At 51.9% G+C, this 18,623-nt stretch overlaps 10 protein-coding genes across 10 annotated transcripts; 2 read left to right on the top strand and 8 right to left on the bottom strand.

The window, feature by feature from the left end:
* Positions 1-927: 927 nt before the first annotated feature.
* Positions 928-1,095, bottom strand: BU25DRAFT_340616 (uncharacterized protein; the record flags this gene model as incomplete). Its single annotated transcript, XM_033702818.1, has 1 exon — positions 928-1,095. A coding segment is annotated over one exon (168 nt), but the record flags the coding sequence as incomplete, so codon positions are not given.
* A 1,709-nt stretch (positions 1,096-2,804) lies between these two features.
* Positions 2,805-4,153, bottom strand: BU25DRAFT_392027 (NAD(P)-binding protein). The gene is made up of 3 exons (XM_033704638.1): positions 3,842-4,153; positions 3,051-3,771; positions 2,805-3,000 (listed from the first exon to the last, which is right to left on the bottom strand). The coding sequence occupies exons 1-3, from the start codon at positions 4,024-4,026 to the stop codon at positions 2,881-2,883; spliced, it is 1,026 nt and encodes a 341-aa protein (XP_033561938.1). The 5' UTR covers positions 4,027-4,153; the 3' UTR covers positions 2,805-2,880.
* Positions 4,154-4,328: 175 nt separating this feature from the next.
* BU25DRAFT_392023 (ARM repeat-containing protein) lies at positions 4,329-7,524 on the top strand. The gene is made up of 2 exons (XM_033704637.1): positions 4,329-4,434; positions 4,488-7,524. Exons 1-2 carry the CDS (start codon positions 4,353-4,355, stop codon positions 7,469-7,471), a joined length of 3,066 nt encoding a protein of 1,021 aa, XP_033561937.1. The 5' UTR covers positions 4,329-4,352; the 3' UTR covers positions 7,472-7,524.
* On the bottom strand, positions 7,497-8,873 carry BU25DRAFT_439731 (Brix-domain-containing protein). The gene is made up of 2 exons (XM_033709120.1): positions 8,700-8,873; positions 7,497-8,640 (listed from the first exon to the last, which is right to left on the bottom strand). The coding sequence occupies exons 1-2, from the start codon at positions 8,711-8,713 to the stop codon at positions 7,659-7,661; spliced, it is 996 nt and encodes a 331-aa protein (XP_033561936.1). The 5' UTR covers positions 8,714-8,873; the 3' UTR covers positions 7,497-7,658.
* BU25DRAFT_410400 (glutaredoxin) lies at positions 8,863-10,378 on the top strand. Its single transcript, XM_033706277.1, has 2 exons — positions 8,863-9,764; positions 9,813-10,378. Exons 1-2 carry the CDS (start codon positions 9,000-9,002, stop codon positions 9,882-9,884), a joined length of 837 nt encoding a protein of 278 aa, XP_033561935.1. The 5' UTR covers positions 8,863-8,999; the 3' UTR covers positions 9,885-10,378.
* Positions 10,333-11,309, bottom strand: BU25DRAFT_431087 (uncharacterized protein; the record flags this gene model as incomplete). Its single annotated transcript, XM_033708640.1, has 5 exons — positions 10,333-10,428; positions 10,460-10,585; positions 10,639-10,787; positions 10,908-11,172; positions 11,301-11,309. The coding sequence occupies 5 exons, from the start codon at positions 11,307-11,309 to the stop codon at positions 10,333-10,335; spliced, it is 645 nt and encodes a 214-aa protein (XP_033561934.1).
* A 385-nt stretch (positions 11,310-11,694) lies between these two features.
* On the bottom strand, positions 11,695-12,579 carry BU25DRAFT_43393 (uncharacterized protein). Its single transcript, XM_033708827.1, has 3 exons — positions 11,985-12,579; positions 11,791-11,927; positions 11,695-11,732 (listed from the first exon to the last, which is right to left on the bottom strand). Exons 1-2 carry the CDS (start codon positions 12,285-12,287, stop codon positions 11,799-11,801), a joined length of 432 nt encoding a protein of 143 aa, XP_033561933.1. The 5' UTR covers positions 12,288-12,579; the 3' UTR covers positions 11,695-11,732; positions 11,791-11,798.
* Positions 12,477-16,050, bottom strand: BU25DRAFT_43414 (uncharacterized protein). Its single transcript, XM_033708842.1, has 5 exons — positions 15,556-16,050; positions 15,061-15,505; positions 13,176-15,011; positions 12,945-13,124; positions 12,477-12,891 (listed from the first exon to the last, which is right to left on the bottom strand). Exons 1-5 carry the CDS (start codon positions 15,684-15,686, stop codon positions 12,823-12,825), a joined length of 2,661 nt encoding a protein of 886 aa, XP_033561932.1. The 5' UTR covers positions 15,687-16,050; the 3' UTR covers positions 12,477-12,822.
* Positions 16,051-16,690: 640 nt separating this feature from the next.
* Positions 16,691-18,210, bottom strand: BU25DRAFT_410395 (DNA repair family protein). The gene has a single exon (XM_033706276.1). The coding sequence runs from the start codon at positions 17,951-17,953 to the stop codon at positions 16,970-16,972; it is 984 nt and encodes a 327-aa protein (XP_033561931.1). The 5' UTR covers positions 17,954-18,210; the 3' UTR covers positions 16,691-16,969.
* On the bottom strand, positions 18,098-18,623 carry BU25DRAFT_43328 (uncharacterized protein). Its single transcript, XM_033708766.1, has one exon. It carries the CDS (start codon positions 18,603-18,605, stop codon positions 18,243-18,245), a length of 363 nt encoding a protein of 120 aa, XP_033561930.1. The 5' UTR covers positions 18,606-18,623; the 3' UTR covers positions 18,098-18,242.

Genomic DNA, 18,623 nt, shown 5'->3' with positions numbered 1-18,623 from the left:
CGTTGATCTCTGCCACTTCATCGACTATGTATCTTGTCAGGCCAAGCGTTAGTTCGTCGTCAACCCCCAGACTGCGGCCAGAGAAGCCATCGGATGCATTAAACATCCTACATGTGACCAAGTCTGTCGCAGCCTGTGCGGCAAACGATGACTAGATCTTGTTCGGGAAGTCCGGTACCCAGGTCGACAAGTCTTGAAGGAGCTTCGGGAACTGGACCTTTGCTAGAATCTCGCCGTTTGCAATGGTTCTATCTGCTATGAGCGCTTTCGTTGTCCGGGCAAAGATGAGGTCTACACGCTTCGCAATAGCATAATCCGCTCACAGTCCTAGGTCCTTGGGATCATAGGCAAGACCCAGTGCAGCGAATATCATATCACAGTCATGTGTAGCTTCCATATAGCGATCGGTGTAGAGCAAATCCAGCAGGTGGAACAGGGCATGTCCTTTCAGCCCAGCATTGAACCGCATCCTGATCTCCCTGACTACGAAGAAAATGTGCATTGGATCGTAGTACAGTGGAATGCACAAAGGGCCCAAATCAGGACTTAGTCGCTCCGTCAACTCGGTGAAAAGAAGGCGTGCGAGTTGCGCGGTTCTAGCAAGCATCGTCTTTTTGTCGGTCACAAATGTTGTTACTTTCCCCAGAGCATACTCTTGAACCACCCAAACCCGCGAAAACCACAACCTCATCCCCCATGCAGCTATGGCTCTCAGGACGTTCACATTTAATAGTTGGACAGTCTTATTCGTGATGCTCTGAAAATATATCGTTGCCGGGTCTTCTGGATCGATGTTACCCAGGATGCGCCCCAGAATGGGACGCCGTTCGGTAGTCAAATAGCCGACGAGATTGAACTCCAGGACCATCTTGCCGACTTGTTCCCATCTTTCCAGGAACTCGTCGAGCCACCTGTCGCTGGGTCAAGCTAAACGATGACTTTAGTTGCTGCGGGATAGATACGGTGCATGTTTGCGACTTGTTCATTCTTCTCGGCGTCATCGCGCTGATTTATGGAGATTTGGTCGATCCACATGGTAACACTTTCTGTCTCATGCCGGGCGTACTGCAAAGCTGTTTCTAGCGACGGTGGAATGAGGAGCTACTCGTGGTCAATGTAGATCTTACTGGACGATGGATTGATTCCCAGGTATATCTGGGAGCCTTGAAAGACGGATGATTGGCTAACAGTGCTCAAAAGACTCGACAACGCAAAGGCTCTAAAGGCGATTGGGGTCCTCCAGGCTGCAGTTCGATGAGACGGATGCAAAATATCTCGTCAGAGGCTGCAGGAATCCAAGGATTCGAAGAATACAAGTAAAGCATGCTCTCCTTATCCAGTTGCGAGGTCATGTTGAACATATTGGTTCCAGAATTCTGTCGAGCGATATGCTATCGTGCAGAAGGCGAACATGTCAGACTGCAGCTTCCATTCCCAATCAAGCAGGTACCTGCACGTGTCACTGCACGAGTCTGCATATGGCCATTGAGACTATCGAGGTCAGCCTGTGTATCACTCTTTCGAATTTCTTCAATTCAAATGAATACCGCCATTACATGGACAAGTCAGAGATCTCATCGATCCTGTCCCTATACCTTGCCCTTTTGCCCTTGAACTTCCCTGCAGTCCTCTTCCTGTCATCGGTCAGCGTAACAGAGTACGGCTGTCTGTTACGTTCCTCTCCAATCGTCATCCCTACTTGGTACTCCTGTACCACAACCTCTTTCTCAAACAAAACGTAAGGGTGATCTGTGTACAGCACCTCGAATCCTTCTTGCTGTGCGTCGACTTCCTCACACGTCTGAAGGGAAATGTCGGCCGACCATAACTTTTTCTGCTTCAGCGCCTGCCGCAGCTCACCTTGTAGCCTGATGACTACAGGCAAGAGCCACACATACGTCTCCGCGACGCCAGGCCAACATTGACGCGCTGTCACCAGCCAACCTAGTCTTCTCGACCTTCTGTTGATGGACACAATCTTTTTCTCTAGCGCTAACCGAGCGTCAACGAATTCGTGAATCCATGGCATATTCAATCCCGGGTCTTGAAGACGACGGAGGTTAGGTAGATTTGTATGTCAATGTGGCGAGTTTGGATCGGGCGAATGTTGGAGCTGATCTGTTCATTGGGTACGCCGGGTAGCTTGCCGACAGCGTCGACTTGCAAATCCAGGGCGTGCTTGAGCGAGGTGCATGTATGGACGAGCTGAACCGCTTCATCGTGTGCAAGTGCAACTCCAGCAATTTCGGTTGTTGGTAATCTGGGTGCGAAGAATTTGCTGAATGCATTGATCATTGTTGTAGGGAGTTGCGCAGTCATAAGTAGTAAAGTCGAAGGTCTAGCCGATAGAATCTTGGGTCTGAATGGTTGAAACTTACTCTTCGGCCAGTTCCGAGGCCGTCGTGGACGTTCGAGGTTTTGATATCGAGGATCTTGAATTTGCATATTGAGCTTAGAAATGTTTTCAAGGTTTCGCACTGACAAACAAAGGGCTCCTGTGCGGTGTTGTTCCCATGTTGAGTCAGTGAAACAATCCAAAGGGGATATCATACAACGGAGAAAGAAACGGTAGAAGCGATCGGCAGATATCTCTGAGCTCAGTGGCTTCACTGCGGTTGGTTTGCTCGAGCTGCATCGCCAAACGGGGCTGTTCGTAACAGATGTCCGAGACAATCATTCATGTCTCACTCGTTGACATGGCTGACCCGAAAACCATCACCGGAGGTCAATGAAAGGGGCTTGAGTATACAGATCGATCAGGATCGTCATTTGTGGGTCATGATCGGCAATAGCTGCGATGAGATGTCGATTTTGCACGGCCGTAAAGCCTTCTATAGGGTATCAGAAACGCAAGTAGGGAAATATGTCAGTAGCAAGCTTTTACGAAGCCAACACCGGGACGGCGCTCTCTTCGGAGGACTTATTCTCGTCCTCAACGGACTGCGTGGCCTGTGTGGCCTGAGTTGCTGCCACTGCCTCAACCTTGTTCTGCGCAAGACGCTATATCATGGTTAGTTTGGGATACACCAGGGCGTTGAATAAATACCTACGAGCAAGTTTCGCAACAGGACTGCGATAGTAACCTTGCCAATCGCAGGCACATAGATAGAAGCCTTCTCCTTCACATCAGGGTTGAAGTTGCGCTCACTCGAGAAGTTGATGCACACAGCGCCGTCCTTCAGGAGGTGCGCTGGCACCTTGTACTTTTCTCCAGGTACACCGCTGATGACCACATCACTGATGGGAAGGCAGTCCTTGAGTTCCCAGCCAGGCTTCTCCACAACATCGTGCTTCTTCTTCCTGATACCTTCACCTCGTGTGAACTCTTGCACATCTGCAATATCCACGCTGTATACAGTCGCACCGTCGTTGGCCAGCAAAGCAGCCAATGGTCGGCCCACAACCTCACTTCGGTTGATAACGGTGATGGTGCGCCCATGCAGTCTGTTTCCGTACGCGAGGATAGTGTTGTAGATCCTAAGGTACTCAAGGATTTTGATGACGGCGAGCGGTGTGCAGGGCAGGATGCTCTTCTTGGTGCCGGCAGGATCGAGGAAGCGAATGTTCTGGTACATGTTGAAGATGTACTGGTGGGACAAACCCTCAACATCCTTGTCGGCGGAGACAATTTGCTGCAGGTACTGGTCTTGCCTGTTGCCGAAGATTGGGTAGTAGACCATGATACCGTCGACCTTCGAGTCATTGTTGGCATCGATCAGAGCGTCTTCGAGCTCCTCGCGGTCGACTTCGCGCAATTCGTAGGCAAAGCCACTGTAACACATAAGCCTTGTGTCTTACTGTTCAGTGCAAACTGGAACAGCAGTGCAATGGGTAAGCTCACTTCTCACTGCACGTCTTGCCTGTCCATTCTGCATACACCCTCGCAGCGGGATCGCTGCTGGAGAGGAAGCCTACAAGAAGCGGCTTGCGCTCGAGTGTCTTCAGACCGTCCTGGATTTCCCCCAGAAGGCCTTTCGCGATGTTGTTCGCGAGGACCACCTTGCAGTTGGGCTTGTCGGCGGCCATGGTGGGGGTAGTGGGGGATGTGAGAGGAAAGGTAGAGGAATGCAAAACTGGAAAGGGAGGACCTCAGAGGCAATTGGCTACTTTACGCGTTTCCCTACGCGAAGGACAAGAAGACTTTTGGTTTGTGTCATCCTAAAACTTCCGTTCGTGAAAGTGCCGCGCTCGTCGTGGTGTTTTAACTTTTTTTCTGCCCCACCGAATTCGGCGGCCAATCAGCGAATCGGCGAAGTTGCGTCATAAGCCGTTGCTCTTTGGCTTTTGAAGCACGCGTGCAGGTCGCCGCTCCCTTCGATACACCGGAACAACCTTTGAGACGCGCCGCGAGTATGTCAGACATCCAGCAGTATCTGTTGGGCTATGACCGCAATAAGAAGGAAGCCAGTGCTACAGCGCAGCACAGCGCGAACCGTATGTGTGGGGACTTGGAGGGGCATGATGGGACGAAAGCTGATAGCGAGCAGGACTGCAGAGCGGCCAATTGAAGCTTCTGAGGCTTGTGGGGGACCTTGGAGACTATTTCAACAGCGAAGATGGCGCCATACGATCGAAGACGATCTCCTATCTCGCCGAAGTCCTGGCCGCGACGCCCCAGAAAGTGCTGTCCCTTCAGCAGCGCAACCTCCTCTGCGACTTTGTATTGTCCAGGACAGAAGATAGTGAGGGCCTCGGATCATGTGCGAAGGCGCTGCTGGCGCTGGAAGAGCTGGGTAAGTGGGACGATGGCAGGGTTGTGAGCATTGTGGAAGCTCTGCTCAGCAACACACACCCTCTGCGCCAGTACAAGCAGCAGACCGAACGATACCCGGTACTTCGACTGATCGATACGCTCATGGCTAAGTACCGCGAGGCTTTGCGAGCACACCATACAGAGACAGGCGACTTCTTGCCGCGCTTCATATCGTACTTCGATGGCGAGAAGGACCCGCGCAACCTGATGGTCGTCTTCTCTATCCTCAGGGTGCCTATGACTGAGTGGAACATTGGTGCAGACGCCCAGGAGCTCTTCGATGCCGTCTTCAACTATTTCCCTATCACGTTCCGACCGCCGCCTGATGACCCGTACGGCATCACCGCGCAAGATCTCAAGGACCGCCTAAGAGACTGCATATCCTCGACACCGGACTTTGCGCCCTACGCTTTCCCTGCTTTGTTAGATAAGCTCGACTCGACGTCAATGAACACAAAGCGTGACGTGCTTCAGACCATCACTGCTTCGGTCAATGAATACGGACCTCGAACGATCTCGCTCTACTCTATTACCCTGTGGGATGCCTTGAAGTTCGAAATCTTGAACGTGCAAGAGGAGGACATAGCCGAAGAGACTTTGAATGGTTTAGCTGCGATTGCACGAACTTTGTCGCAGGGAGCCAGTGGACCGCTCAACGCTTACCTCCGGCCCATCATCAAAGAATGTAACGAACATCTCGAGGACGCACCCACAAAACAGTCGCAAGCGTCTGCACGCATATTGCACAAGATTGCGCAAGTGTCTGCTGAGGTAACCAACATCCTATTAGCAGGTGTGCTACCGACTCTGTTTCTGCTGTTCCAGAATGCAGACACCATGGCGAAACGAAGAGGGCTACTTGAAGTTCTGATCCAACTGGTACGCGCCAACGTTGCTATATATGGCGACTGGCGGGCGCCAGGTGCTGCGGGAGACCAAGTAGGTGCCAATGCTTTAAAAGAGTTCAGAGGACAATCACTGGAGGTCCTCCTCCACGGTCTGGAGTCGGCGCCAGCTAAAGAGGTCTCCTTCCGGTTAGTGTGCCTGGATGGACTACTACAACTGTCAAAAGCACGACAACTCCTAAGCGACGATGACGTTGGTAAGACGATAGAAGTCTTGCAGAATGTCATCATTCACGAGTACTCGTATGGCAAAGACGAATTAAAAGAAGCTGCCGTCAATGGTATCGTGGACATCGCACACCAGAAGCCTCAAGTCGTGGTTGACAAAGCGTTCCCTGCCTTCTTAGCGCAGCTGCCGGACAGCGACGCTGATGGTTCCAGAAGCTATTCATCGGTACTGGAGGCATTTGCAAAGCTTGCCAGCGAGGAAAAGATCTTTGACACGGTCCTGCTACGATTGAAGAACAAATTTGGTACAGCAGTGCAACAAGGGTCTTCATCAACCTACCTTGTTGCCCTACTATCAGCAATGCTTTATGCTCTCAACAAGGGTGAGGCTAAGCTCTCGCAAAGCCCTGAAACTTCGACATATTACCATGACATCGCACTACCATTACTACAGCGAGCATCAAGCTCCGATTCATCACACCCGTCCGCTTTCAATGACGAAAGCACACTTGATCTAGTCGGACGGATATGCGGTCTCATCATTAGGTCGCAAACCGCAGAGTCGCAAAACGCGATATCCGCAGAACTATACACCCTCTTCCGTGGCACACCGCAATCAGACCTGCCTCCCTTCAATCTCAATGCTGCACCAGAAACGGACAAAACCATGGTGATCAGCACTCACCTCTTGGCCTCGGTCAGAAAAGAGACTGCTCTCCCTTGTGAGCTGCAACTTCTCACCACATTACTGGCCGAGTACGCACAACAACCGCGCCTTTCAATTCCTGTTCGATCAGCATCCTTACGCCAGCTCTCTCTGATCATCAACAAGTACTACTCTGCGTCTGGCCTCAAGACATGTATGGAGCCTTTAATTTCCAAGTTCGACCTCTTCAGCAGCGAGAAGCTTGACACGCAACGGATACGAGTTATCTTCGCCTGCTTGAAAGGTATCGTCCTAAGGAGCAGCCCGGTACTTAACACGTTATACCCTACGGTGCTCTCACTACTTTCACATCCACAGCACGGCAGTACAGTCGCGCATGGCTTCACGACGCTTTTGCAGCCGGATGACTTGTTGACAAAACAAAATCACTGCCAGATTTCGGGCTTACACAAGCAGAAGAGCTTTGCGCTGCTGGTTCCCAACATCACACAATCTTTCCGCGAGGCATCGGCTGAGACGAAACCAAACTACCTCATCGCACTGAGCGGTGTTCTCAGGTGGATGCCTTTTGACATTGTCGTTGAAGAGGCCGACCAGCTCGTCACTCTGCTCTTGCAGTCACTGGATCTGAAGGGCATTGACATCGTCAAGGAGGCCACAATCGGGACACTTGCATCGACGCTCGTCGAGAAACCGAAGATCCTCGAGGAGTACAGTGGCAGCTTGATCTCACGTCTCCTTGCCAATGCCACAGTGAGCAGGGACTCACCTTCGCCAGCCAGGGTGCGCGTAGCAGCGCTACGGTGCCTTACACTGGTGCCGGAGAAGTTCAGGCAAGAGACTGTTCTGCCGTACCGGAGACAGGTGGTCAAGAAGCTGACAATTGCATTGGATGACAAGAAGAGAGAAGTCAGGAGTGCAGCGGTCAAGTGCCGCGCCAAATGGTTGGAGATTGACGAGGCTGGCGATGATGATTAGATGACACGCAATATAACGACTGGCTGGAAAGCTGAACAGATAGATTCAAAGATATCCCACTATACATCTAACTACGATTGTTCGTGGACTCAGCACTTTGACATGCCCATTGCCGCGAAGGTGGTATAACCCCTCATGAACTCCCAAAATGCCGTAACGCCGCCCATGCAAATCTCTTCTTCCGCTCTCACTGATTCTTCGCCTTTTTCAGCAATGCCTGTTTCAACGCATCACTGTCGACCTCATCACCAGAGTCTGCGTCAGCCATCTGCGCATCGCCCTCAATGTCCTCGTCACGACTTCGCTTCAGACCCTTCATCTTCCTCGTCTGCAGCGTGTTGAAGTCCTGCTTGCCGGGGTGAATCTTCGCAACCTTGTCGCCCATAGCATCCGTCGAGACGTTCTTCTTTGTTCGTTCCTCGGTACCCTTGGGCTTCCTCATGGCTTCCTTGAGCATGTCTGCGTCGGGGAACTGCTCGCGGCCGAGCGTGAAGTCGATGCGTGGACCCATTTCCTCAACCTCTACACGCGGAAGCTTTTGCCCGCTGCGCTTGGTCCTGAGCAGGTAGAAGCGCAATTTGATCTCTGGGTTGGGACGCGAGTCGGTGGGCTCTTCGGCCGAAACGCTAATCAGGTATTGCAGGCCTTCGACGTCGACTTCGTCTGTGTCTTGGCCGCGGAAGAGGTCGACAAGGAGGCTCTTGGCGAGGGTGTATTTTGTCTCGTTGGGGTCTTCGAAGACGGTGCCGTGGAAGGAGATGAGCGGCTTCAGACCAATGCTGGGCTTCTTATTCTTGAATTGCTGCAGTGTGCGGAAGGTCTCTGGGTTGATGTACAGCTCCAGCATGTCAAGCAGCTTGTGGTCGAATGTACGAACGAGGGTCAGGCAGTGTGGGCGCTTCTTCGAGTGCAGAGAGAGGGCGAGGAGAGAGGTATCGTTCTTGAGAGAGAAGAACTCGAGCGAGGAGGCATCGTCGAAGGGATGGATGTCGTTCTTCTTGGTGAAGCGCTCGACAAAGGGTCGCTTGAGGGTAGCGAGGTCGGCGACGGCAAGCTTGAGGATCTGGGAGGTCTTCTGGCCCGTCACGAAGAGAGTCGTCTTAGGGTTCTCGTTCTGCTGAGGCTCACGTGCCTTCATGGCGCGCGCCGCGCGGGCATTCTTGGGTTTGCTGAATACAGTGTCAGTCACATGATATCGAGCTATGTTGTCCCAGCTTTTTGAACGTACACTGCCTTCAGCATGGTGGGTGGCTATTTGGGTTGTTCGGTGCAGCTCGAACTCTTGGCAGTCACTTTTTTTTTGAGAAGGTGACCCTGTGGACGCACGGACTGCATCTGAGCATCTGATAAGGCAGAATTGGACAAAATCCGAAGTCGCAATCTGGTGGGGCGTGGGCAGCAGTTAGCAAAAGCCGAGCACGTCAGAGCGGCAACTTGTGGTTTATCAGATCATACCATCCTTGTGCTCAGTTACTAATACTCACCCGCGTTTTCTCTTCTCCGTACATTCGCACACAAGATACCCACCATGGCCACCGTACGCGAAGTCCCCCACGAGTCCGCCTTCGAGTCCACCATCCAGAGCCTTCCCCCGTCCACACTCACAGTTGTCTACTTCCATGCGCCATGGGCCAAGCCATGCGAGCAGATGTCGGTCATTTTGAAGACACTCGCCAGCACATACCCCGCCGACGCCCCTATTGCTTTCCTCTCGCTGAACGCTGAAGAGCTGCCCGATGTCTCTGAGCAGTACGACGTGACCGCCGTGCCCTACATCGTCGTCCAGAAGGACGGCAAGACCCTCGAAACAGTCAGTGGCTCCGATGCCGCCAAGGTACGAGCTGCTGTAGAGAGGTACGCAGGTGCTGGATCAGGCACAACAGGATCGAGTCTGCCACCTGCGCAGACAGTGACACGGCCACCAGTCGAGAACGGCACCAACGGACTCAGCACGAAGAACCTAGCATCATATGCGCCCGACGCCAACGACCCGAAGACAGCGCCAGAGTACAGCTCAGGCGAGCAGGAGACAAATAAGGAGGAGTTGCACAAGCGCCTTAGCGAGCTCGTCAAAGCCGCGCCCGTTATGCTCTTCATGAAGGGTACACCGAGTGCACCGCAGTGCGGTTTCTCGAGGCAAACAGTCAGCGTGCTGCGCGAGAAGGGCGTACGATATGGTTTCTTCAACATTTTGGCAGACGACGAGGTCAGACAGGGGCTCAAGGAATTCGCAGACTGGCCGACTTTCCCCCAGCTCTGGGTAGATGGCGAGCTTGTCGGTGGTTTGGATATCGTAAGTCGCTTGGTCGAAACTTTAGGAGGTACGACTAACTTCGGACAGGTCAAGGAAGAATTCGAAAACGACCCCGAGTTCCTGGCTCAATACTCCGTCAACCAGCCAAAGCCAGCTTAGAAGGCTCGCTACGAGTGTAGAGATTCGCAGAAGAGAATCTGGATCAAAGAATCTTCAAGGATGAAAGATAATAGCGAGGAATGCGTCCCGATCCCGTGGCATCCTCATCAAAGAAGGCTTTATTCCGATAAGACAACGTGCGTCACGTCGGAATCTCGCTGGGGTGCTTATCGCCCCAGATGGATATATTGGCGATGCTGGACACCCTGTTTTGTTGATCGGAGTACGGAATGTGAACAGTACGGAGCCCTTGAGTTGATTGAAACGACGAGCTATCACTAAATACCTTCTTAAAACTATTTTCAACAAGCGCACATGCAAACGAAATTCCTGTTGAGCGTGCCCGTTTGTCAAGTTCAAAAGCCATTCTTGACATTAACATTTCAACTGTGCTTGCTGCACATACGACATGCAAATGTCTTCTCTCTCAAACACGCATGCATGAGACCTAAGCCAACCACACGGCCCTATACTCCCTGATGAATTCATCAAAGCTTTTCGGACGATGCTCAGTGACATGTTCGACCACGCTGTTCAAAGTTGTCTCGAGCCCTTCAGAAGGTCGGAGTTCGGACATTGGTGAAGAATCGCGCATAATACTCTGACAAACCAGCCTGGACCAGGTTCTCATACCGCCCCTGCTTGTCAAGCTTGACATGCTCGATAGGCCGATCCAGAGCCTCTGAGAACCTCGCTGCTACCTGTAATTGTCGTTTTAGTGTTGGTTCTTGAAGCATCCAAGACTAGCACTTACATCGTCATATGTGAGCAGCTCCGGCCCCAGAATCCTCAGATCGCAATCATACGAGATACTGTTGGTGAGAGCACGGGAAGCGACATCAGCGATGTCATCCGCAATGACAAATGGTATTTGGCCATCCTGACAAGCAGTAAAGATCCTGCCTAACTATGTGATTGTATACACGAGTCCTGGCTCGATCAGGTTCTCTATGCGAAGACATCAGCAGCCATACCATGTAACAACCCGTGTCGATCTTCAAGCTCTTGTAGAGTAGCACGTACCCATGAACCAACTCGGCCTTAACACACAGAATTCAACTTTCCGCTCGATGAAAGCATCCCACACCCTACCCATCCCATTCTTCCCTAGTTCGGCAGTTGTACCAGCGCAAAGAACAAATCGTTCGACACAATTGCTGACGGCGAAGTCGAAGAACTCGATCATAGGGGCCCAAGGTCGTGCAACTTGAGGCTCCATCATGTACCCTGCTTTGATGAGTTGGTGGGAGAATGCGGCGGGCCATGTTTTGGAGTCCGTCCAGTCAAACTTGACGTGAGGGTAGGGTGAGGTTGTGGAGGGGAAGGTTGCGGGATGCGAGGATGAATGGTCTGTCCCCTTTGTGCAAAAAGCTTGGCAATGCGGGTTGAGGTCTTGCCTGGGCCGCCTGTGAGGACGATTGCCATGATGTAAGGGAGGTGCTGGTTGCTACCTTTAGGTCGAGCCTGTGGCCCTGAGCTGTTTTATATGCAGATAAACCTGTTCTCTGATAGCAGTCAAGATGTTGCTCTGTCACTAGGCGGTGTTAGGAGATGCTATCTCCGCCGCTGCCTTCCCATTGCATGGCTTAAAGCGTCTCTAGGCGAAAGAGCTCCACCGATTGGATATCTATGTATATCTTGTGTTTATCACAAGCGCGTAAGCACATCTGGGGGGTTAGGAGGCTGTTGTTCGGCAAGCATGTGGAGCGCAGGCCATCACACTCACGCCTTTTGGTCAGGATGGGGAAGCTGCGATGTGAACTGATGGCCCTGAAGTCCTGGGAACAGAAGTCGTATTCGACTGAGGTATCATCCCCGCTACAACGCCCGACCGGAAGGAAGGAGCAACTGTTGCCTATGTAAGCTCAGACATACACAGTACGCTCTCTACATGCATACCACTTACCACCTGCCCTATGTACTGACTTCAACCCCTCTCCTGTCCTTACTGTCCGCAGCCTCTACTGCTTCCGCCGTAGGCTCATCCGGTATATCGACAATAACACCTGGATCTTTCGACCTACTCGCCAGGATAGCAGCGCGCTTCTGCCTCAAACATCAACACTCTTACCCAGTCACACTGTATGTCCGGCGACCTACCTCTCTCCCCAACTGACCCGCACCCTTTCCACCCTCACTCAGAAATTCTGCGTCGATGTCCTCATCTGCCGGGGTGAGCACTCTAGTCCCTCCCGTCTCACGGCGTTTCAGCTCCTGCTCTTGAGGACTCGTAGGTATCCCATCTAACTCTACAGGCTGCGCGTTGATCGCTGGCACAGATGTGTCTATCAAGGGGGTTTGTGTTGCGACGGCAGGGGAAGTCTTGTGTGGGAAGGCAGCGGTTCGTGAGATCGGTGAGATGGGGGTTTCGTTGGGCGGGGAGATGGGTGTGGGGTCTGTCATGGCTGCGCTCGTGAGAGTACGAGAAGAATATGTATTTGCGTGTGAAACAAGGGAATCTTCAGCAATGCTGGTAGTGTTCAAGATTCAGGAGTAGAAGGTTGTGCGGCCAAACAAAGAGCCGGCTGCCTCGTAAGCTCTCGCGATACGGTGACGTCTCCGGGGCTGATCCAGGGTTGCTGCAGGGTGGGGCAACGCCAGGGTTCAAGCTTAAATTAGCCAACCCTACCTTTCGGCTGGGGATGGTATTGGACAACGGTACGAATAAAATTTTGGAGTTGTGCGCCTCGACATTGTTTCTCTAATAATCAACAAAATGTGAGTGGCGTCTGTATCGATTAGGTATCACACCTCATACTTCGCTAAGCGTGGACATTGATTAGTCCTCGCCCAACATAACCCATTATTCGCGCGTTCCAAGTAGATATCCATAGGTGTACGATCATCAACATGTGTGAAACGAATAAGCCGATGCGTTTTGGCTTCCTGTGACCCATCGTGTGAGACCGATTTCAGTCGTCTAACTACCTCTCGAATATTACTCGGTCTTGGTGTTCATCATGAACCCCATTGCATAGTCTTCGTCATTACTTGTCTTTGAGTCAGCCTACACGATGTCAGGAGGTTGCTATATAAGACAGAAACTCAAGGTCCACTTACTCCCATGAACACAGGTTGCCCAAATGCGTTGGTCCGCTGGCTCTGCGGTTGCGCATTAGACACCGGTGGGTTCTGTAGTCCGGTCGCATCTGTCTGCACGGGCATCCCACTCAGATCCATGGGAAAGAAGTTGTTTTGAGCATCTGTACTTGGGCCTTGAATGTACGAGTCCCATGCATCCTGCCATCGTTAGCATTTGGCTTGCAGCATCCCCTAAGGTTATGTACATACCCAGTTGATGCTGTCTGTTGGCGGCAAATCCAGGTTTTGAAAAAGATTGGCACCGAAGAGATTTGAGAACGGACTAGGCGCATTCTCAACGGCTCCAAGCCCGGTCGTCGTGCTTCCTCCGTAGTTCGGTGCCAGACCGGTCGATTGCTGCGGCATTGGGTCGTTCAGCAGGTTTGCCATCGAAGCCGGATATCGTTGGTCGAACATGTTTGCTGAGTTGGGTGTCAGGCCACCAGTGCTAAGCATACCCAATGTCATAGCCGCAGAGTGCTCTGGGGCTACGTTCGCATCGTCCATTGGCGTATTCGTTGGGAATGTCGATGCTGAGGAGAAGCTTGATTGTGCCTGCCTGGTTGTGCGATCCTTTTTCAGTTGGCTCAACATGACACTGAGTGTGGTGTAGGCTTTGTAGGCCTCCATAGAATGGTCCTTCAAGCCCTCCCAGATACCAACCGCTGTGTCGATGGCGTCGAGCATCTCATCAAAGCGATCCGAGGCCCATGTGTATATGTCTCCCGAAGATGAACGGCTTTGACGTTCGGACTTGATGGTGTGGTAAAGATCAGATGAGATGACCATCGCCGCAAGGAGGAAGTCAACCGTTGTAAGAGACGAAATGAACCACTTGACATTCCGTAAGCGACCGCCCGGCTGGCATTCTCGATGCAGTGTTGCCTGGTGCCGTAACATAGTCATTGATGCGTCAATGACAGCCGTCCTGGAATAGCTGAATCTTGCATGAACGCGAGCATATGCAAGGTACTTCCTATGCAGTACACATATGATCTTGAGGTAGAGGAGCTCTAGGGTAAATCGTTGCATGATCAGAGTCGATGTATCCCTGGCAGACTCGTCCATGGAGCGCAGTTTCAGGTGCGGTGAAATGCTATCATGTAGTTCTCTGGCCTGCGCATCAAGCTTCATGACTTCTTCGTAAGACGAGCACGTCAAAGTATCCGTCAACTCAACGGCCTCGCCCAGCTTATAGATCAAGCGCGTGCGGTTGATGAGAAACAGCGTAGGAGTCGCCTCAGTCTCTGGTCTGGACGGTGGTAGAACCTTCATATCCTCAAACAGCTCGTCATCGTAGAGGTTGCGTGGAACATCGGTGTTGGTGTCCCGTGGTCGCATGATCGGTGGTAACCCAGCCTGCGCAGAAAACAGGAGATCGAAAGACCGAATGCAAGCCCAGATTCTGCGCCGCATCTCACCCTGGAACACGGAAATGCCAGGATAGGGCGCTGGATCTCGATGCATACCTTGTCGCATCGCCAGCCGTACGATAATACCCGTGCTAATGAAAATACCCACTTCTGCATCTCTACTGCGTGAGTACTCGGCGTGGACATGCAGAATCAACGTCTCGAGCATCCCTTGTGTCGGTTGTGTGATGTCGGCCATGACAAGGCATTGTGCAGTAAGATCTCGGTACTCCTTTGACATTGCCCAAGATTTACCGCTGTACTCCGGTGGCTCGTCGCCAGCTCTTGTATATGACTGTAGCGCTATGCACATCATGGAGTAGACCAGGCCTAGCCAGATGATCGGCGTGTCATCAGGGCTCAACCAATGCCTATCGTACTCTTTCTGGAACGTCGGCCCATGTATGATATGGATACCCGGATCATAAGTGTTGAAGAAGCGTGACACGAGGATGTCAGCTGTAGGTTTTGGTGGAAATCGGGAGAGCATCTCGGGTCTCGACATAGGCTTCATTTGACCATACAAGAAGCCAGTACCAGGCGGGCTTTCTTCGCTGTGGCTGGCTTTGTATCGCTTCAGCTGGTCATCGTACTGCTTTTTGTGCTCAGCAAAGTAGTTCTTGACTTCCGAAAGCTGCTTGACGTCAGATCGAACCATGTAGATGCGCACTTTAAATACATACCTCGCCAAGAATGGCATACCAATGTGCTTCAGATGCAAAGATGGTCTGGTTATTGTTGACTTTCATTACTCCAATCGATTTCGTTACGGTCTCCATCTCACTCTCCTCGCCTGCATCCTCCTCCGGTATCGACTCTGGCTGCCCGTTGCTCATACCACTGCTCATGTTACTAGTGTCGAACTGCTGGTCTGAGGAAGCACTGTTGAGGCTATTGGCGATAGCTGCCTGTGCAGCTGCAGGTCCAGCACTCTGCGCGCCATTGGTCATCAAGGAGAGAACAAGTCCTTCAAGTCGGTCGATTCGGTTTTGCATATCATCGGGAGAGGTCGTCGTGCCAGCGCCGACTGTGTTCTTCTTGCGGTTGCCCGGAGAAGCATATGTACATGATGCTGTGTCTCCACGCTTCGTACAGTTGTCGCAAGGCTGCGCTCGGTTGCATTTCAGCCTATGTGTATTAGCAGATAACTCCTTTCTCAAACCAGGTATTCGACGTACTTCCTATGTCTACATGGTCCACAAGACAAGGGTACTCGGTTCCTCTTGCGCACAACTCTGAATTGTGGATCTGGTGGCGATTGGCCCGCGCTGGAGGAAGTCGTAGAGGGTGGTGTGTGTTGCGACGGCATGTTGACACCTCGCTGTCGCCGTATCTTTTGTACTGAGGAACCGGAGGAAGCGGAGTTAACACTTTAAAGTCCGCCTGAGTGGATGCTGCTTCTACACGTCCCTGGTCGCCTGAGCAAGGAACACGGTCGCTACAGCTCTATCGGGTGGTCGTCCAGGTGTCGCCCGCTGGCAATTGGCGCGCGAACTGCAGAAAAGAGATCGCGTGGAGCAGGCTTTCGCGCTTTGAAATCTTTCGGCCTTGTGCCTATCTCCAGCAGCTGCCTGCTGCCACACGATTGAAAACCTAGCACCACCCTTGGGGTGTAGATGCTTCAATGTGCGCGTATTCCTTCTAACCACCGGTCACCGCTTGTAGCAGCGCTTGTTGCCGTTCAGGCTTCGAACCCGTAAGTCTGTCACGCTACCGTAAAGGTCCGTGTGCTCACGAACGAAGGTGGGAGTTCTGTTCGACAGCCGTTAAGTTGACGAAGGTCCAGAACAGTCGTCGTTGATTGTCGGAGAGAAGTGTGATATGGAGAACGTATGCGCGGAGTCTCGATCGTGTCGCAAGCAGCAAGCCTGTGTTTCAGGGCCACTTCGTGCCTGTCGTAAAGCTGTGGTCGGAACTGCGCGAACATGTCAGTCGCTGTTATCAACGTCGTTCCAATGAGTTGTACTGTACATCTCTCTACTCACAAGCCCCAGGAAGGCAGTATAGGGCCGAAGCGCGCGCACCAGTCTCAGTCGTCAACAAGACTTGGCCCGTATTGCGCTCAGCTTCGCGACACACAATAAGCGTATATCAATGTACAACGACGGCGTTGGTGGTGAATGTCTGCTGGAGGCAGGTGAGATCAAGGCGCAGCTGCCTCAACTATTAAGTCCGATGGGAGGCGCTTGGCATCAAGACTTCGTGCCGTCACTCATGGCATTCTCGACCTGACTAATCAATGTAGGTCTGACTCACACATGCGCGATACTACACTATTTGTGACTTGCAAAAGCTTCACCTTTTCTCATAAGTCTTCATTGTTCACAAGGCTCCTCCTATCCAGCCCTGGATGGCGGGGTCAATGTGAACGCACAGCCTCCGCCCTCTTAGCCCATTCCGGCGGCCGTTGTGGGACCCTTCGACTTTAGGAGCTGATCAGATCTTTTGATCTCTTGTTGTCTTTCTACACAATGCTGCCTGCTACGACTCAATCGCGAGACTTTGCGGAGACCTGCAAAGAACGAAGAGCATTTGGTTTTCGCAGCAACTTTGTAAGGATTCGAACATGAGTACCCGGTACGCTCCAGGCGTTCAGGTAGTCTCCTCTCCTTTGACCGCCTCGATACTCTTCGCTGCTCCCTGTTTCTCGCCCAAAACCATCTTTTCCTGCTTCGCATCCCATCTGTACACACCACCAGTACCAACATTGTACTGGTAGTAGTTTTCTGTACCGCCCCTGACAAGCGCTTTCCGAAAGGTGATGTTGATTCTCCCCTTGTTCGCATCTACACCAGCCCTTTTCGGTATGCTGTGCAACCACATGGACTGCGTCTTCCCTCTCATTAATACCATGTCCCCTGAAGCAAGCGGGAGCTTTATCTGCCCAGGATCCAGCGTCGTTTCGTCCTCTTTCGGCGCAATAGGCTTGTGCTTCATGAGGAAATCTCGCTTCGCACCGAGCGTGAATGACGCAATGGTTGGATTCGGACCAAGGAAGCGCTCATTGTCGGAGTGGTAAGAGATACTGTCTTTCCCATCTGCGTAATAGTTGACTAGGCAGAAGTTGAAGGTATCGCCCGTAGTGCCTTCAGTGATCTTGCGCAACTCATCCAAGCATTGTGGTATGGGACGAGGTTCGCATTTGAATTTTGAAGCTTCCACCTTCTTGCCTGTCTGAGCGTCCACGATGTCGCCACTTTGATCAAAGCGACAAGTATCATCGATTCCGAAAACTGTGGTGAAGCGTGGTGTGTTGATGTCGGTCTTTTTGCCAAAACGAGTGATCGTATATTGCACTCTATAGAACGGCAGTTCCTGGCGCAGAAACTCGAAGAGACCTGCAGTGATGGCTGGTGGGATATATGGTTGGTAGTAGACGAGGTCCAGGTCAAGAAAGTCGTTCATCGGCACGCCCTCCTCTGCTGGCACAAAGCCCAGTTGCTCCTTGAACGAGATGGGTAAGTGCGGTATTGGGAAGGGGTAAGATGTATGGCTCGAAGCATTGGCTGTAGTTTCGTACTTGACTTTCTTGGGGGTTATTGGCTTGAAGAACGTATCGAGAGCGCCGCGCTTCATTGAAAGACACAAATATTGTTTGCGACCGATCGAAAGAGTTTGTCGGGTGCGACTCGTTTGTCGAAGGGTACGGATACAATAGTGGTCCAGCTTGATTTCTGAGATCGTGATCTTCCTTGCAATCGTGAGACTATTAGCTTGGAATCTGAGACTTCCAGTATACAATCTTCGGCCCTTGTTCTAGGCGTATAGTCTTTAGGCAATGCACCGTACTTCTGCAGACACAAACACGAAGTTGGAAGCATCGAAAACGTGGATCATGTAGGAGTAACGGATATGAGGTGTGGCGCTAGACGGGTTCTTTTCGTGATTGGATGACGTCAATGAAATTGCGAACTAGAATAGCAGACACATCGTCTTCCATAGTCTTAGGTTCAGATAGGACATTAGACCAATCAATCAAACAGCAGACACATTGACACCAATCCACCTTTTTCCTGGACATCAAAGGAGCCTTTGACCATGTGGCCCAGAACCGGCTTTTGGCCATCCTGCAGCAGCTCAGACTGCCCTGCAGTCTCATCTCCTGGATCCACTCCTTCCTCACCCACAGACAACTCAGGCTCTCCTTTGATGGCCAGACTGAGCCCTTCTCCAGCATCTCAGCAGGCATCCCCCAGGGCAGCCCAGTCTCTCCCATCCTGTTCCTCATCTACATCAGGCCCCTGTT

The sequence above is a fragment of the Macroventuria anomochaeta genome (genome assembly GCF_010093625.1).
Source record: "Macroventuria anomochaeta strain CBS 525.71 unplaced genomic scaffold BU25scaffold_15, whole genome shotgun sequence".
NCBI classification, from domain to species: domain Eukaryota; kingdom Fungi; phylum Ascomycota; class Dothideomycetes; order Pleosporales; family Didymellaceae; genus Macroventuria; species Macroventuria anomochaeta.
This window is presented reverse-complemented; position numbering and strand designations above follow the sequence as displayed.

Excerpts from the sequence above, each read along its gene's own strand:
- BU25DRAFT_392027 (XM_033704638.1), bottom strand. The coding sequence starts at position 4,026 with ATGGCCGCCGACAAGCCCAACTGCAAGGTGGTCCTCGCGAACAACATC. Across the intron at positions 3,772-3,841 it reads GGCAAGACGTGCAGTGAGAA|TGGCTTTGCCTACGAATTGC; the intron begins GTGAGCTTACCC and ends TATGTGTTACAG. Across the intron at positions 3,001-3,050 it reads TCCTGTTGCGAAACTTGCTC|CGTCTTGCGCAGAACAAGGT; the intron begins GTAGGTATTTAT and ends ACCATGATATAG.
- BU25DRAFT_392023 (XM_033704637.1), top strand. The coding sequence starts at position 4,353 with ATGTCAGACATCCAGCAGTATCTGTTGGGCTATGACCGCAATAAGAAG. Across the intron at positions 4,435-4,487 it reads AGCGCAGCACAGCGCGAACC|GACTGCAGAGCGGCCAATTG; the intron begins GTATGTGTGGGG and ends GATAGCGAGCAG.
- BU25DRAFT_410400 (XM_033706277.1), top strand. The coding sequence starts at position 9,000 with ATGGCCACCGTACGCGAAGTCCCCCACGAGTCCGCCTTCGAGTCCACC. Across the intron at positions 9,765-9,812 it reads TTGTCGGTGGTTTGGATATC|GTCAAGGAAGAATTCGAAAA; the intron begins GTAAGTCGCTTG and ends AACTTCGGACAG.
- BU25DRAFT_43393 (XM_033708827.1), bottom strand. The coding sequence starts at position 12,287 with ATGACAGACCCCACACCCATCTCCCCGCCCAACGAAACCCCCATCTCA. Across the intron at positions 11,928-11,984 it reads CGGGTCAGTTGGGGAGAGAG|CGCGCTGCTATCCTGGCGAG; the intron begins GTAGGTCGCCGG and ends TTGAGGCAGAAG.
- BU25DRAFT_43414 (XM_033708842.1), bottom strand. The coding sequence starts at position 15,686 with ATGCCGTCGCAACACACACCACCCTCTACGACTTCCTCCAGCGCGGGC. Across the intron at positions 15,012-15,060 it reads GGTATGCCATTCTTGGCGAG|CTTTCGGAAGTCAAGAACTA; the intron begins GTATGTATTTAA and ends GACGTCAAGCAG. Across the intron at positions 12,892-12,944 it reads GGCAACCTGTGTTCATGGGA|GCTGACTCAAAGACAAGTAA; the intron begins GTAAGTGGACCT and ends GACATCGTGTAG.
- BU25DRAFT_410395 (XM_033706276.1), bottom strand. The coding sequence starts at position 17,953 with ATGAAGCGCGGCGCTCTCGATACGTTCTTCAAGCCAATAACCCCCAAG.
- BU25DRAFT_43328 (XM_033708766.1), bottom strand. The coding sequence starts at position 18,605 with ATGAGGAACAGGATGGGAGAGACTGGGCTGCCCTGGGGGATGCCTGCT.